We start from the raw sequence: 14,312 nt of genomic DNA, 5'->3' as shown, positions 1-14,312 counted from the left end.
AAGATGGAGAAAATGTCTTATAAAATCTGCACTTCTTTTTAGGAGCAATTTCCTACGAACACAAGTAATCGATGTAAAAACTCTAGCAAGTCCCAAAGCACTTGACAACTCTTACACAACTGAGCTGACCTGTTAAGTATTGATCATAAACTATCAAATATATACATGAACCAGTAAGTTTGATTTTGTTGCTGTTTGGAATGAGGATATATAGGTACATCACAATACAGAGATGCACTGTACAATGGAGATAGGGGAATGAATACACTGAAGTTTGAGAGTTGTTTAGATCTCAAATTAACTACTGGTTAAAAACCACAACAACTCTATTCAAGCTTTCATCTTTTATTTGACTAGATGTTAACATAGAGTATAAAACAGCAGGATATTGAACAGTCATGAATATTTTAGCTTTAACATCAAACCATAGTATGCTATGGAACAGCTCAGCTTATAAATCAAGCTTTGCAGTATAATGTACAATATATATATAACCTATAAATTAGCTCATAAGATAATTTTTGTGCGTTCCAAATGCATAAAGATTTGAGCATTCATTAAACACCAGTACAGAATTTCAAAAAATCCAAGCTATCTTTTTTCTGGGCCTACGTTAAATTACTTGAATCGATTTACCAGTATCTGGCCATATACAAGTGGATGTATATCTCATGCATACAGAATGTTGGAGATATTTAATTTGGAGTACCCCGTATATTGGTAGTCATCACATCCAAGGAAACATTTGCTGTTCAAATTAACTTGTCTATTCAACAAAACACGGTATCGTACTGAGTTCTCGCACATGAACTGGTACATAAATGTACACTTACAAAAACTAGATCTTCAAAAATATTTTGTTTGATTAGAATAAACATGTGCAAGTATACATAAACTTGTCCAAGATTAGGTACAAAAATATAAAATAAATTTTGTTCTTATTTCATAAAAAGTATGCATCAGTATAATTTAAAAAGACAAAATCTAACACAAATGCCATGGTTACACAGTTTTGCACAACCTCTATAAATATAGTATACATGTATATATATATATATATATAAGGTGTAAAAGAGCACCCAACAGTAGGGATAAATTACAAACTCGACAAAAAGGACTTACTTTGAGACATTTTTCTTAAAACTCTTTTGTGTATGTTTAATGGTATCGGTATATTACATTGTAATTGCTATATTCTTAGGATGAGGTATATTTATTGGTCATCGTTATATTTTCGATGTTTTACAGTGTACATGTACAGAAGATGTTTATAATTATCAGTCCATCCAATGCATCCATATCTCTCAAAATCAGAGTTCATACATACCAGTAAATAGATTTTTCCCTTGGTTTTAATAAATATATGGAAAAAATTTAACCTCATTCCTAAGATTTCGAGTACCAATTAAGGAGAAGAATCCTTCTTGTACATTAGATTTTTTCCACACATAAAAAAATTCTGGACCAAATCTAAAGAAGTTGTGCCAGACAAAAAGGTTTTTCCTTAATACATGTAAAAATATAATGATAAAGCTATCTATTATCTAGAAGGCACTATGGTAATTATCAACTATTAAAGCTATTTTATTAAATAATAGAGAGATCAAAAATAAAATGTCTTCGTTTTTATACAAGATTTTATCCCCCTAGCTGATTCAGCCTTTACTAATCTGATAAAATTCTCAGTGCAGAGTATGTTACTTTGAATGAAGACTTGAAGTGATATTGAAAAGAAGTCTCATAGTGATTAGGGCTCACATACAGGACTCCACCAGCCAAAGGAGAACCAGAAAACACTCCAGCGGCCGGTGATTATACTTTGGTCATGTCGGTAGTGTGGAGCAGTCGAAGCCAAAGCGTTCCCGGTTTTTGGACCGATGCCTCTTTATCCTTGCCGAACAGCTCGTATCTGAAGACGTGGTGGCCATCAAACTTAGATCTCTCTGACATCTTGATTGTACACATAGCCATAAAGCGATCCCTCATCATGTTCAAATTCCAGATCTGGAGAAAACAAAACAAGAGTCTACAGTTATAGGCAAGTGGTGGAAAACAAAATACAAATGAATTTCTCTTTATCTGAAAAACAGATACGTACACTTGATAATAGGGAAACTCAAGCTCATGTTATACATGTACCAAATTTTCATTTTATTTTATTATAAATATACCAGTACATGTACATAGCACACTAATTGGATAAATGAAATTATGTTCTGATCTACATGAATCGATATGAAAATCCTGACAAAAAACGTATGAATTATCAAAGTACATGTAAACAATTACAGTGTAATAAGTTTCAAATTTATTGTGTACTGGGACTTGAAAAACAATACCAGACTGACCTCAACAGTGATGTCCTCATCGGGCTTCCTGTGGTAGACCGTAATGCGCTCATTGAACTCGGGGTTGATATTGTTCCTTATTACCGGAGTTGTGACTTTTTTCTTCTCACAGAAGACAACGCAATAGGGATCGGAAACTAGAGAAATGAGAAATGTCATCTTAAAGTTTTCAATTCATACTGCTTTCAAAACATATTCTTTTCAGCCATAGCATTTGGGATGGTGATGCAGGTACATATAAATATACATCAGTGTATTGACTTAACACTTACACCCATCTTTATCCTGGACTTCTAAACCCTCGGCTTTGAGAATCATTATTTGTGTTGCTGCCACTTTTGGTTTCTTTGATCCAATTCCCAAAAACCCAGAACTAGGTGGTGGAGGTTCATCCAAATAAAGCTCTCTGAAGAAATCAATAATGTATATCAAACAACTGTAAAATCATTTGGTTTAAGTTTTATCTAAAAATCTATGAGAGCGACATTTTGAATACTATACAATGTACAGGGAAATATTCACCCCCGTTTTATTTTCGGCCCTTTCACCTTCATTGTCAGCGGGTGAATTGAAGACTGGGCGAATTCCAACGTTTCAAAGAATCTCTCTTTAAACACAACTTTGTTAGGGCAAACTCAAGACTAGACAAAACCGTTTGCAGGTGAGGAAAGGCAAAAAAAAAACACGGTATGAAAATAACCCTGTATACAGTAATGACATTCTTAGAAATCCCCGTTTTGTTAAATTCTTTCAAAGAAGCTTACTTTAGATCTGGATTTTTGTCAGCATACACTCTTAACAGGAATCTTCCTGGACAGTTGGGTTCAAATGTAGAGGGTATTATGCAGTATCTTCCTTGTTTTAAGGTTAGGCGGGAGAACTGATTTCTGGCATTGCTGTAGGTTCCTGAATGGACCTTCTCTAATTTATCGTGCATACGATACTTCCTGTTGATATCAGCCTGTCATATAATATAGTATAATAAACAATCACTTTTTTGGACACTGAAGAATAAGGAATAATGTTTTGAGTAAGGTAGTATGTGTACTTGCCTTCATAATGAAGAAGCCTATAGTATCATTTTCTTTTCCGAGTTCACGATCTATTCGTTTGTCCCATTGTTCCAATGATACCATCAATTCATCTTCTTCCAATTCAACATCAAAAACAAACTGGAAAATAAATTTTTTTTTATTTCTCATTTTTGTTCACACTTGAAAGCTACTGTGTACATGTGCATGTAGGAATTTTATTGTATACATGTATTTCTAGCATCATGGCACATGTTGATAGAATAATCTCAAAGCTAAAAAGTTTGACAAAAAGATGAAATTCCAGGGTACCAAAGAAAATGGGTTACATTGTACATTTGATATAACATGAATTAACAGTACCGGTGTTGTATAGCAGTTTTTCCCCCATAGTAGCTTTTCTCCCCGGAAAACCTACTATATAGTAGCCTTTCCCCCCGGGGGGAAAAGCTACTATATAGTAGCTTTTCCGCTATAGTAGGGTTTCTCCCTCACTTTTTTGGTTCAGATTTTATAAAAAATATTTATGGAAATCCAGTAAGGATTAAAATCAATGTTTCTACACTCCCAGGTTGCATACATGTATATCTGCATTCATCTGTACAGGTTAAGTTTCGTGTTGCCGATTTATTATTTTTATAGACAATGGTGAAAGTTGAACATGTGTGTAATGAAATTACACATACAACTTAATTTAGGTAATTTAATGAAATTTTTTTTACAAGTTATACACTTATATGCATAATTCTGTGTTCTGAAATTGTATTAAACGAGAATGTTTTAAGAATTTCTTGATAAATTTATCGGACTGTTTGTCTGTTTGTGAAAATTTCATCCAGGCTAAACCTCTGTGTTAGAGAAATTTTATTTCCGATGTTCCAGAGCCCGATTTTTAAAATCCTATTATAATAATTATAGTGCATATTCTTTAGGGTCCAATGTCTCATAAACTAGAGATGACTATATCACCATATTTTTATAGTGGCAGTGGTTTACCACTTGAAGATGACTTTGAAAATTTCAGCTCTAAGGGTAGGGGCCCTTGATGTTTCAGGTCCCGATGATTAAAACCCCATTATAATGATTGAATAGTGTTCTATAAGTGGGGACCCGAATCTCAAATTCTAGAGATGACCAATTAACCATATTGTCACAGTGATAGTGGTATACCACTAGTAGATGACACCGAAAATTTAAGCCCCCATGCAGGGTAGGAGCCTTTGTTGTTTTCGAGCCCGATGTTTGAAATCCAATTACATGTATAAAGAATATGTATTTTTTAGGGCCCCATATCTCAAAAACTATAGATGACCACGTGAACCTATTACTACAGTCATTTAAAAGTAAAAATATCATTTAAAAATACACAATCACTCATATATTTCTTTATCAAAATCTTATTTTTTTAATTTACGAACAATTTTTTTTAAAAAGGTACGCGGGTAAAATTCATTATTCTTCAAAACATTTAATCAATTCATAAGATGACTAATGATATAATAAATAATTAGATAAATAAATCAATGAAGTTTTATTCATAAAAGGAGAAACCGAAAATCAAAAATAAATAACCAACCTAAGCGCATATACGACTTTTTTACTTGTTAGTTGATTAGAAGAACAAGCTTATATTTAAAAAAGTCAACTCATCACAATATATGTGTTGGTTGTTTTTTGTTTTGTTTTTTTAATTACCCTTGTTTAATTGTTCGAAGAAATAATATGGTACACAAGTAAATCTTTATTGCAAAAATATGAAACAAATAGTATAATTTTTTTTTAGGTAATTGAATCGTATATCTTGATTTATATAGCATCGTTTTCAAAATTGTATATTTATAAATCACGTTGCAAACTTAAAAGTGAAAAAAATTAGCAAATAGTGAGTGACAATATAAACATAAAGTTAGTTCATGCTCCATTTCACATTTTCCAAAGTAAACAGCAAAGATACCGACATTGTTCTGGTTGTGAAGACATTTCATTGTTTTTTGAAATGTTTACATCATAATATCTCGTGTTTCGTAGAAATGTGCTTAAAAATATGAATATGCGTAACTTTAAAACGAAATGGAAAACATTAACTTTACACATGCTTTTAATACATAATTAAAATACCCCTTAACCATGATTTAGAACCCCATCAATCAAAGTAAAACTAAAACATTTCAGTTTCTCATCATATCATTACATCCTGTCTCCCGTTTGATATTTAGAAGAAGAAATATATAATTGTTTTTAAGAGCGTCAATTCTAACGGTATTAATTTAAAATTGATGGCCTTTTGGACGAAGAGAGTAATGCATTTCCACTTTTTATTCCATTCCTCTACAAAATTAAGTTAAGATTGGTCAGTTAGTTCCCTGGGAGAAGCTTATACATTGATGGTAATACATTGGAAAATTAAATTTCCAAATCGGCGTATTTTCACTCAAATGTGTTCTCACGTGTTCAGAACGCCGAAGTCAAAACTGTAGATAAGCATCAATTAGATGAAAAAAGATTCGAGGTATTATGAAATCCGTGTAAAAGGTGTTCCAAAAAGGGGTGAGAACAGGTAAAATAAACGATGATGACACATGCATGTTATGAAGGCGCATGCCTTAGTTCATATTTGGGGTTGAAAAACTATTCTATGTATTAATAAATGCCACAATTTTCCTTTTTTATGAGAAATTAATATCATATCAATTATTGCAAATTATTGCCACGAAAGATCCGCCATATACATGGCCGGAATGTAAAAAAAGGGGAAAATCCACTATATAGTAGGTTTTCTGTGGGGGTAATCTGGCTATAAAAAGGGGGAAAGCCCACTATATAGTCAGCTTTCCCTGGGGGAAAAACTGCTATATAGCCATTTTTCCGGGGGGAAGAACTGCTATATAGCCATTTTTCCGGGGGGAAAGATGGCTAGGGGGAAAAGGCACTATATAACACCGGGTACTCTTTTATGAGTAAATTGACAATGTACCGGTAAACTAAATACTGTAAACATCTTTAATTCCACATGTCTGAAATTCACACAGTTTAATGCATTGATATTTTTCAAAATGTTTTTAATTTCACAAAGAATAGATTTTCCTATAATAAAATACTCATGATTTTAAAGAAACAGTTCATGATAGCAAACAGTTTTTTTAGTAAGAGAGTATAGTAAATAATAGTCTATAACTCGATCTTTTAACTGCTAAGAGGAAAACAAATCTGATATTTCTGCACAATATTCACAAAGGTTTAATGATAACAGAAAAAAGTCAATTGCAAGTGAAATTAAAAACACTACGAGATATTTCAAGTCTACAGTACTGTTAGTGTCCATATTTACTTACCTGCGGGTTTTTAAGAAATGTGTTATAATTGGGGCATCCTCCACACTTATCCTTCTTCCACTCTCCAAATGCCTTGCCTTCCTTCCAGGATTTGTGGAAAGTAATTAAGGATGTGTTCACAATGTGGCAAATGTCCATCGATGTATAGTAGGTCAGGAAGTCATCAAAGGTCATCCTACATCAAAATATTTAACGATATACATGTGTATAAGTAAATATCTGAAAGATTAATCTAATAGTTCTGGATGACACGTAAATAAAGCTGAGCCCTGTTGAGTCTCCATTTCACTAAGAATAGTTAAATACCTACCAAAAGTCTCCATCTTCATCAAATGTAAGACCCATGTCTTTCTTCTCACTGGAACTGATTTTCTCCCATTCAGGTGATCTATGAATATAAAAATGGCTTTAAATATAAAGCTTGAAATAATGGCTCTATGTTTTGATGTAAATTACAATTTTCAACACAAATGATGTAGTTTAAAAATGTGTTCCTTTGATATTTGGCAATTTTGGCAATTAAAATTTAATTTCTCTTTGGCATTGGTGCCCATGATGCACGAAGGGAGATAATCCAGCATTGAGTTAAGTACCCATCACTCCAAGCTCCTTTCCACTCGGTCCCGCCCCATGGATTACGGCAGCGGATCATCAGGATTTTCTCCTTGTTGAAGTGGGACATAAGGCCCTTCCCCAGTCTGACCTTCTTCACTGCATTGACACTGTAGGCGTGGCCTTTGACCAACCCACAAGATAACTGAGCCTCCATATCATTGGCACTGGTCACCTACAGGATATAGGTTACAGGATAATGTTATTTTGACATGCTTGATAGCATAAGCCATACTGTACAAATTCTGGTATGTGTACATATGTACTAACCCTTTACAATAACTGCTGGATTGCTCTTTTGCAGAGCATGTTGATATAGTTTGGCAAAGATTTAGCTATTTGATCATTAAATAACATCAGTTTAACAATTGCCGATATGTCATATTCCACCATATTATTTCTATTTGCCAATAAAAGTGCAGTGCACCTTTTATCATGAATGGGAATAATACTGGTTTTTACTTTAGACAGATTAAACATCAGATGTCAGAAAAAAAATTCAATGTCTAATAGCAATGAAGGAGAAGTCTCCACCATTTTCAGAGGACAACGATTTTTCGAGAATTACCGGTATTGCAGCACTGATGAGGGAGTGATGCTCCTTGCACTTGCGGAGAATTTTGAACAACTTGAGCTTGTCCTCTTCTGTCTTTGTGTAGTCCCTCAGCTCGAGTGCCTCCCCTACTCCTCCCGTCATGTCCACCATTGCATCCTTGGCTTGTCCCCCTTTCAACGACTCATAATCTCCAAAAATTCTGCAACAGATCAACAAGACAATATACAGCATTTCATCTTATGTACAGATACATTAAATATTAATATTTATTGCTTTCAGATCGTCAAATTATGTCCATTGATATTTTTCAATTGCAAGATTCTAAACGATATGTATGTTGTGTGACTTAAAAGCTAGTAGAGGTACTAAGTACTATGTTATTAAGTAATCATCCTTTTTAAAGGTAGCTTATTGTTTGTATATTTGAAAGCGTACCCAAATATTTATCTTACTACATACTTGATATATGAACATGTACCACGAGTTTATTTTCCTCATTTGGACATTTGACTTTACAAATAGAAAATGATCAATCTCAAATTTAAAAGTGGCATATTAACATAGACCTACTTTGCATAAGCTTTCTCTAGAAGGGCAGACCAGAACTCGTTTTTGCTGCGTGACTGTACGTAAACTAGTTCTCCATGTCTGGTGGGGAGACGGTCATCAATGACAACATCAATCCACTCCCCCATCTGCCAGAATCGGAAGTGGAATATCCCAGCATACTTGTTATCCTTGCTCCACTCTTGTTCCTCATAGTCAGGCACAATCTAAAATCATTATATTTAAAACAAATGAGATAACCCCAAACGAAAAAAATCCACATCAGCACTGATGTCAATTATCCTCTCATTATTTTTGATACTGTAAATTCCTTATATTACGGGAGTACTTATTTCCGTGATTCTGCTGTTTTGTATCAAATCGCGAGAATATAAAATCCAAAACAAGGAATGTTTATCCAAATTTAATTCTTATTGTTCCCAACTCTCAGAAAATAACGGCAATATTTGAAAATTTGCGAGGTCTTCTCGCAATTTTACACGGATATAAATTCCTTGCATTTAATTAGGAATTTACAGTACCTCCAGATGTATATGTGAATTTTCATTCCAGAAGACTGTTATTTCATAGCAACATGATTTCACTTCATGCTTCATTCTCTGCGTACCTTTTTCAACAACGACTTATCCTCGGCAATACAAGCGCAGGCGGCCACAAACCAACAGTTTCCCAGGGATCCTTGGGCAAAGTCATCAGCGCTCGCACCCTCATCGAAAAACTTTGGATCACTGGCTATTTCCTATTTAAAGAAATATTGAACATAGCAGGATTTTTAAAAAAATGTATGTACTGTCACAAGAATGATGTTAGGTTGATATTTTAAGCTTTGTGTTACTTTAATTTTATCCACAAACAAAGAGCAAAAAATCCCAACAAAGTAAATCAATTCTGTTCTTGGATTTTGCATGGATTCAAAATTTTGTTTAAAAAAAGACAAAAAGATAACTATTGCACAATAAGGGAATAAAAAAGAGAGGATAAAAAGATAACTAATGCATAATAAGGGAATTACTTGTGTGTTTAAATCATCTTTCATTGCAATTTTTTCCCTATGAAATTAAAATCAAAGCGCAAGGGGAGACATTCCAAAAAATTGCATCCCATGCATTTTAATCACTTTACCACGTATTCTGGTATTCAAACTTCTATGCATATAGTTAATTAAAGGTTGTAGTGTTCACTGAAATACATATAATCAAATAAACAGGGATACAAAAATTAGTTCTATTTAGATAAAAGAATGCATTGTCATAATTTTTGGGAGATAAAAAGTTAGAAATTTTTCCCATTTCCTTCTATTTATGAGTCGTTATTAAACCTACTGTATTGTTTTGTTTCATAACTATAAAAGAATAGGAAGTATTAAATCTTTTGAAAACCATCACCGTACAAGAACAATACATGTAACTGTAAAATGTTAACACTTGGATGATTAACATTTAAAGTCAGAATCAACTACCGGTAATTCAAGTAGCATAGTCTGATATAGAATTACAATTTATCAACTGAAATATCTGGAATTTCCATTTAACCAACAGCTTGAAAAAAATAAAGTATGTTAGACAACATGTTTTTATACAGATCACTTGGTTATTAATTGCAGTAGCAAGTACAACTGAACAAAGTGACAACAATTTTTTAATCATCATAAATATGAAATAAAAATACCATAATTGATCTTCAAATATTTTTAATTATTTATTTCATTTTTATTAAGAGAAAGAAATTAATTGAAAGTCATATTCACATTAAAAGGATTTAGAAATAAGACAAAAATCTGTATTGGAAGAGCCATTTTCCACAATTTCATGTATCCTTAACAAGCATGTATTTCAAATCTCACAAAAATTGACACCCATGATTATTAATGAAACAACGGTAACATAGGGGCTATTTAAGGCAGATATTTGCTTCTTGTTTTGGTGCTGCCCGGCCCTAAGCTCTAATGATTTCTAATATGATAGAGAATATTTCTAGAGACCTACCCCTGGTCTTTTCCAGACAATGTCTCGGGGTGCATATCCAGTGTAGGACAGAGAACTGGCCACTGTTGGAAAAACTGGATCCTCAAAAAGTTTCCCAGCACTGATGCATTCCTTCTTTAGGTGGCTGTACTTCTGGTTCTTGTATGGAGTGGCCGACTCGAAGAGCCCCGATATCACACTGAAACAAGGGGGAAACAATGCGTTAGCGAATACCATAGAAGCAGAAATAACCACTGGGGAGTAAATTTTGTTTATTTTATAGATTCCTGTTAATGAAACTTTTATATGGTTCAATGTTTAGTATAGATATCAAAGTTTTGAAACAACATTTAAATTCCACAAACCCATTTTAAATTACAATTAAATCAATAAAATTTTATAACTTGATTGAAAAATAACTGCCTCTAAAATATAAATATTTCTTTTCTGATTAACATCCCATTCCTAAAATGTCTATGCTGAAAAGAAGATTTTAAGACTGTGTGTTCATCTTTATTATCATATATACTGCCTAACCAGCTCTGTCAGTATCCTAACTCCAGCTGTCACATTTGTGAAGCTCTGTGATTTATGTAAATAAATGCATTTGTGATTTTCTCCTGCTGGAAACTTTAAAATTTGAAATCAAACTTCAACAATTAATCATGGCCAAATACAAGAATGCATGCAGAGGTAGATTTTGTAATAAAAACTTTTAAAAATTCATTGCTCAACAATCTCAGATTTATTTCAAGAAAATAAACTCCAGTGAAACATTCAATTGACTACAATTCTGAGAATCCAACTTCTCATACCATTACCTGGGTATCAGGTTCTTAGGCCTCTGTGGAAAGATGTCATTCACACTTGAAAGATGTTAAAACCAAGAAACAGTGCTACGTTAGAAGATTGGTTGATACATATTCATATTGCAATTTGCAACTTAACTATTGGTACTGTACCATTTATCGGCTAAACTGAGAGTTCAGGTTTATAGCATAGTATATAGATTTTTTAATTCAGTCATCTGTTTCGAATAAAGAAAAGTAAGTTTGCTTGAAAACTTTCTTGAATATGATTTATCGATAACCATGAGTTTAAACAATCATTGTTTACCGCTGATTTACATCTTTGCAATTTCAGCAGTGGGGGAAGTGACATCCTTTTGTGATAAATTCTTATATACCTTCTTTGACACACAGGGTTGTCTCTAAGACCCGGGAGGCGGGGAATTTCCCCGCCTAAAGTGACGTAATTACCCGGTTATTATTGCATTTCAAACACAATCTAGCTATGAGCTAGACCCCCAGAACCCCTTCTACTTTTTTATTTCTCCCTTCTACTTCAATTTTTAGAGACAACCCTGGACACATAATATCAATGCATATAACATGTAGAAACAAAAGGAATTCATGAACTCCTAGACATTCATAGCGCAGTTGAATGCCTGATTGCACAATATTATGTGCTGAATAGTCTATGATTTTGTGTATTACTGTATGATAACAAACGAATAATTTTATGAGTTTTGGTTATGTATCATAACCCCTACTACTTTTAGTCTGACACAAAAAGAGGCATAATTCAAATTACATTATGCAGGGTATCAAATCAAAATGCACAGGGATTTTACTATGTGATTATTGCAAAGCCGATAACTGGTACAGTAAATCGTAAAACATGGCAAATTGGAGGCTTGCTAAAAAGCACAAAAACAAGATGTTTTGAGTTCTTAATAATGATATAATATATCAGATGGATAAACAAGGAAATCACCATTTAAAGTATGCCAAGTTTTATCCAAAAATATCAAGAAATAAGGAAATACGAAAAGAAAACTTTGAAGAACTCGGTCTACAATATGCCTCATTTGGCCTAGTGAATATTAAAAAATTCACAAAGATTTAGAACATTTCTAAGGGAATATTTTCCATCTATACAAGAGTCCAAATCAAAATATGCACTAGTTTCCTTTCACCGGATGTTTGCAAATGAGTCCGAAAATTCACCAAAAGCCAGATCATTACGGCTCAATTTGATTACAGAAAATCAATCATTTGCTGAATAATGCATTTACACAGCACTGTGCATCGTGATCATTTTCATGCAAATAAGCCGACTTGACAATTTATAACACCATATTTAACGACGTTATACAAGAAGACTATGAGAGATATTAAAAAAAGAAAAACATTTCCAGGAAGCACATATTCTAGAGAGTGTACGTATATAATGGTAAAATTTTCAATATTTGAAACTAGGCCATTTTTCATGGTTTGTGGGTCGAGTTCTTTTAGCTGATAACTGGTACAGTGCTTAGTATAGTATATAGATATTATTCTTCGTTTCAAATTATATCCTATAAAAATTCAACTGCTTGGCATAATGGCATAGATATCTATCTACTTTTTTCAAAGATCAAAACGACAATGCTTTTCATCTTTGACAATACATACAAATATATACCACTGCAAGACATGCATACGCTAACAAGCACGTGTCAAATCACTTTTTTATTCAATACTGCTATCATAATATCAAAGCGATAATTAAACACTAATTAAACAAGATTAGCTCATAAAAGTGTAAAACCCCTAAAACCTGGGAACTTCGCATTCTGGGCCCTGACCAGGGCTCTTCCCTGGACCCATTCATTTAATTCTTACATGCATCCGTGTCTGTAGTCTACTGTAAAACTATAGGCTACTGCAGTGCAGTCACACAGTGTACTGTGTAGGGAAACAATTTGAAATATGTCAAACTATTTAACATCATTATGACAGCCTTATAAATCGAATAACATCAATGCTCCCAAAAAATTTTACCCTGATATGTTGTCCATTCTAATTTTTCCTTCTGCTTCTTGATAGTATCACTCATTCATGTTTGGTACCAAAATAGGAAAACTTCCAAACGTGATATAAACAACTAAACCTTGTCTGGTCGAAACCGCATTTTCCGGAAAACAACTGCGGTATTTTCATGCGCAATCCATAACATTTCTCTTAAAATGTTATTAGAAAACATATGAAGCTGTTGAACAATGGTGTTACCAAATAATTTTTATGAATGCATGTTCATGTATCAAATCATTTACTTGCAATTCAATAAAAAAAATCATTCATTCATGGAACAAAGGACTGCGAACGATAGCATTGTCTAGCCGTCTAACTAAAATCAATTTTTTGATAATTATCTAATTTAATCTATTTTTTCATAATAATGTAATATTAATGTATATTTTCATTAAATATAATTGATTTGTTCAAACAAAGAGAGATAACTATGTATTTTGGGTTAAAATAGCTCATTTCATAACAGAAACTAACGGAAAACGGTAAAAAAAAAAATTATAAAAACACCCCCCCCCCCCCGTGAAACAAAAATACCTTATGTCAGATGGGTTATATATATATTGTTTTTTAGCATATTTATACCAAAGGGTTTGTTGTTTCACGGGGGGGGGGAGCATATGTCTACAGATCAAAATACAATCGAAAAAAAGCATTTTGCTTTGTAACGTTTCAAAATATAATTAACAAATATGAATTAAAGTGAAAATTTACTTCAATATCCAACGTAAACATGTGATTATTAAGTTTTTATGCACATATCGGCCGCTGAATAATATTTTCCTCACTTATAGAGACCGATTTCAATGAAAAAAATAATAAACATAAAAATCAGAAATATTTTGTTATTGGAAGCATAAAAAAATAATCAAAATTTCTTCAAAACTTAGGAAAATTAGAGGAAATGCGGGCCAAACAATATCAATTCCAGTATAAATACGTATTTCAGTTTAGTAGTATAAGCTGATAGACATTCTGACATTCTATCATTTCATAGAAGAATAGAATCTTCAAATCTTAAATAAATGTCTACAGAACTACAAAGAGCTA

At 32.9% G+C, this 14,312-nt stretch overlaps 1 protein-coding gene across 1 annotated transcript; it reads right to left on the bottom strand.

Moving 5' to 3' along the window:
• Positions 1–329: 329 nt before the first annotated feature.
• LOC128192077 (calpain-5-like) lies at positions 330–13,372 on the bottom strand. Its single transcript, XM_052864513.1, has 13 exons — positions 13,236–13,372; positions 10,432–10,609; positions 9,054–9,185; positions 8,450–8,652; positions 7,892–8,078; positions 7,305–7,498; positions 7,022–7,099; positions 6,712–6,886; positions 3,401–3,520; positions 3,113–3,309; positions 2,621–2,754; positions 2,349–2,485; positions 330–2,004 (listed from the first exon to the last, which is right to left on the bottom strand). Exons 1-13 carry the CDS (start codon positions 13,250–13,252, stop codon positions 1,813–1,815), a joined length of 1,944 nt encoding a protein of 647 aa, XP_052720473.1. The 5' UTR covers positions 13,253–13,372; the 3' UTR covers positions 330–1,812.
• Between the last annotated feature and the right edge of the window lie 940 nt (positions 13,373–14,312).

Source organism: Crassostrea angulata, chromosome 7 (genome assembly GCF_025612915.1).
Source record: "Crassostrea angulata isolate pt1a10 chromosome 7, ASM2561291v2, whole genome shotgun sequence".
Lineage (NCBI taxonomy): Eukaryota > Metazoa > Mollusca > Bivalvia > Ostreida > Ostreidae > Magallana > Magallana angulata.
This window is presented reverse-complemented; position numbering and strand designations above follow the sequence as displayed.

What these genes read in the sequence shown, in the direction of transcription:
- LOC128192077 (XM_052864513.1), bottom strand. An exon ending in ATAAGTCGTTGTTGAAAAAG is followed by an intron (nt 8,653 to 9,053) that starts GTACGCAGAGAA and finishes TAATGATTTTAG; the next exon opens with ATTGTGCCTGACTATGAGGA. An exon ending in GACAAAAATCCAGATCTAAA is followed by an intron (nt 2,755 to 3,112) that starts GTAAGCTTCTTT and finishes TGATTTCTTCAG; the next exon opens with AGAGCTTTATTTGGATGAAC.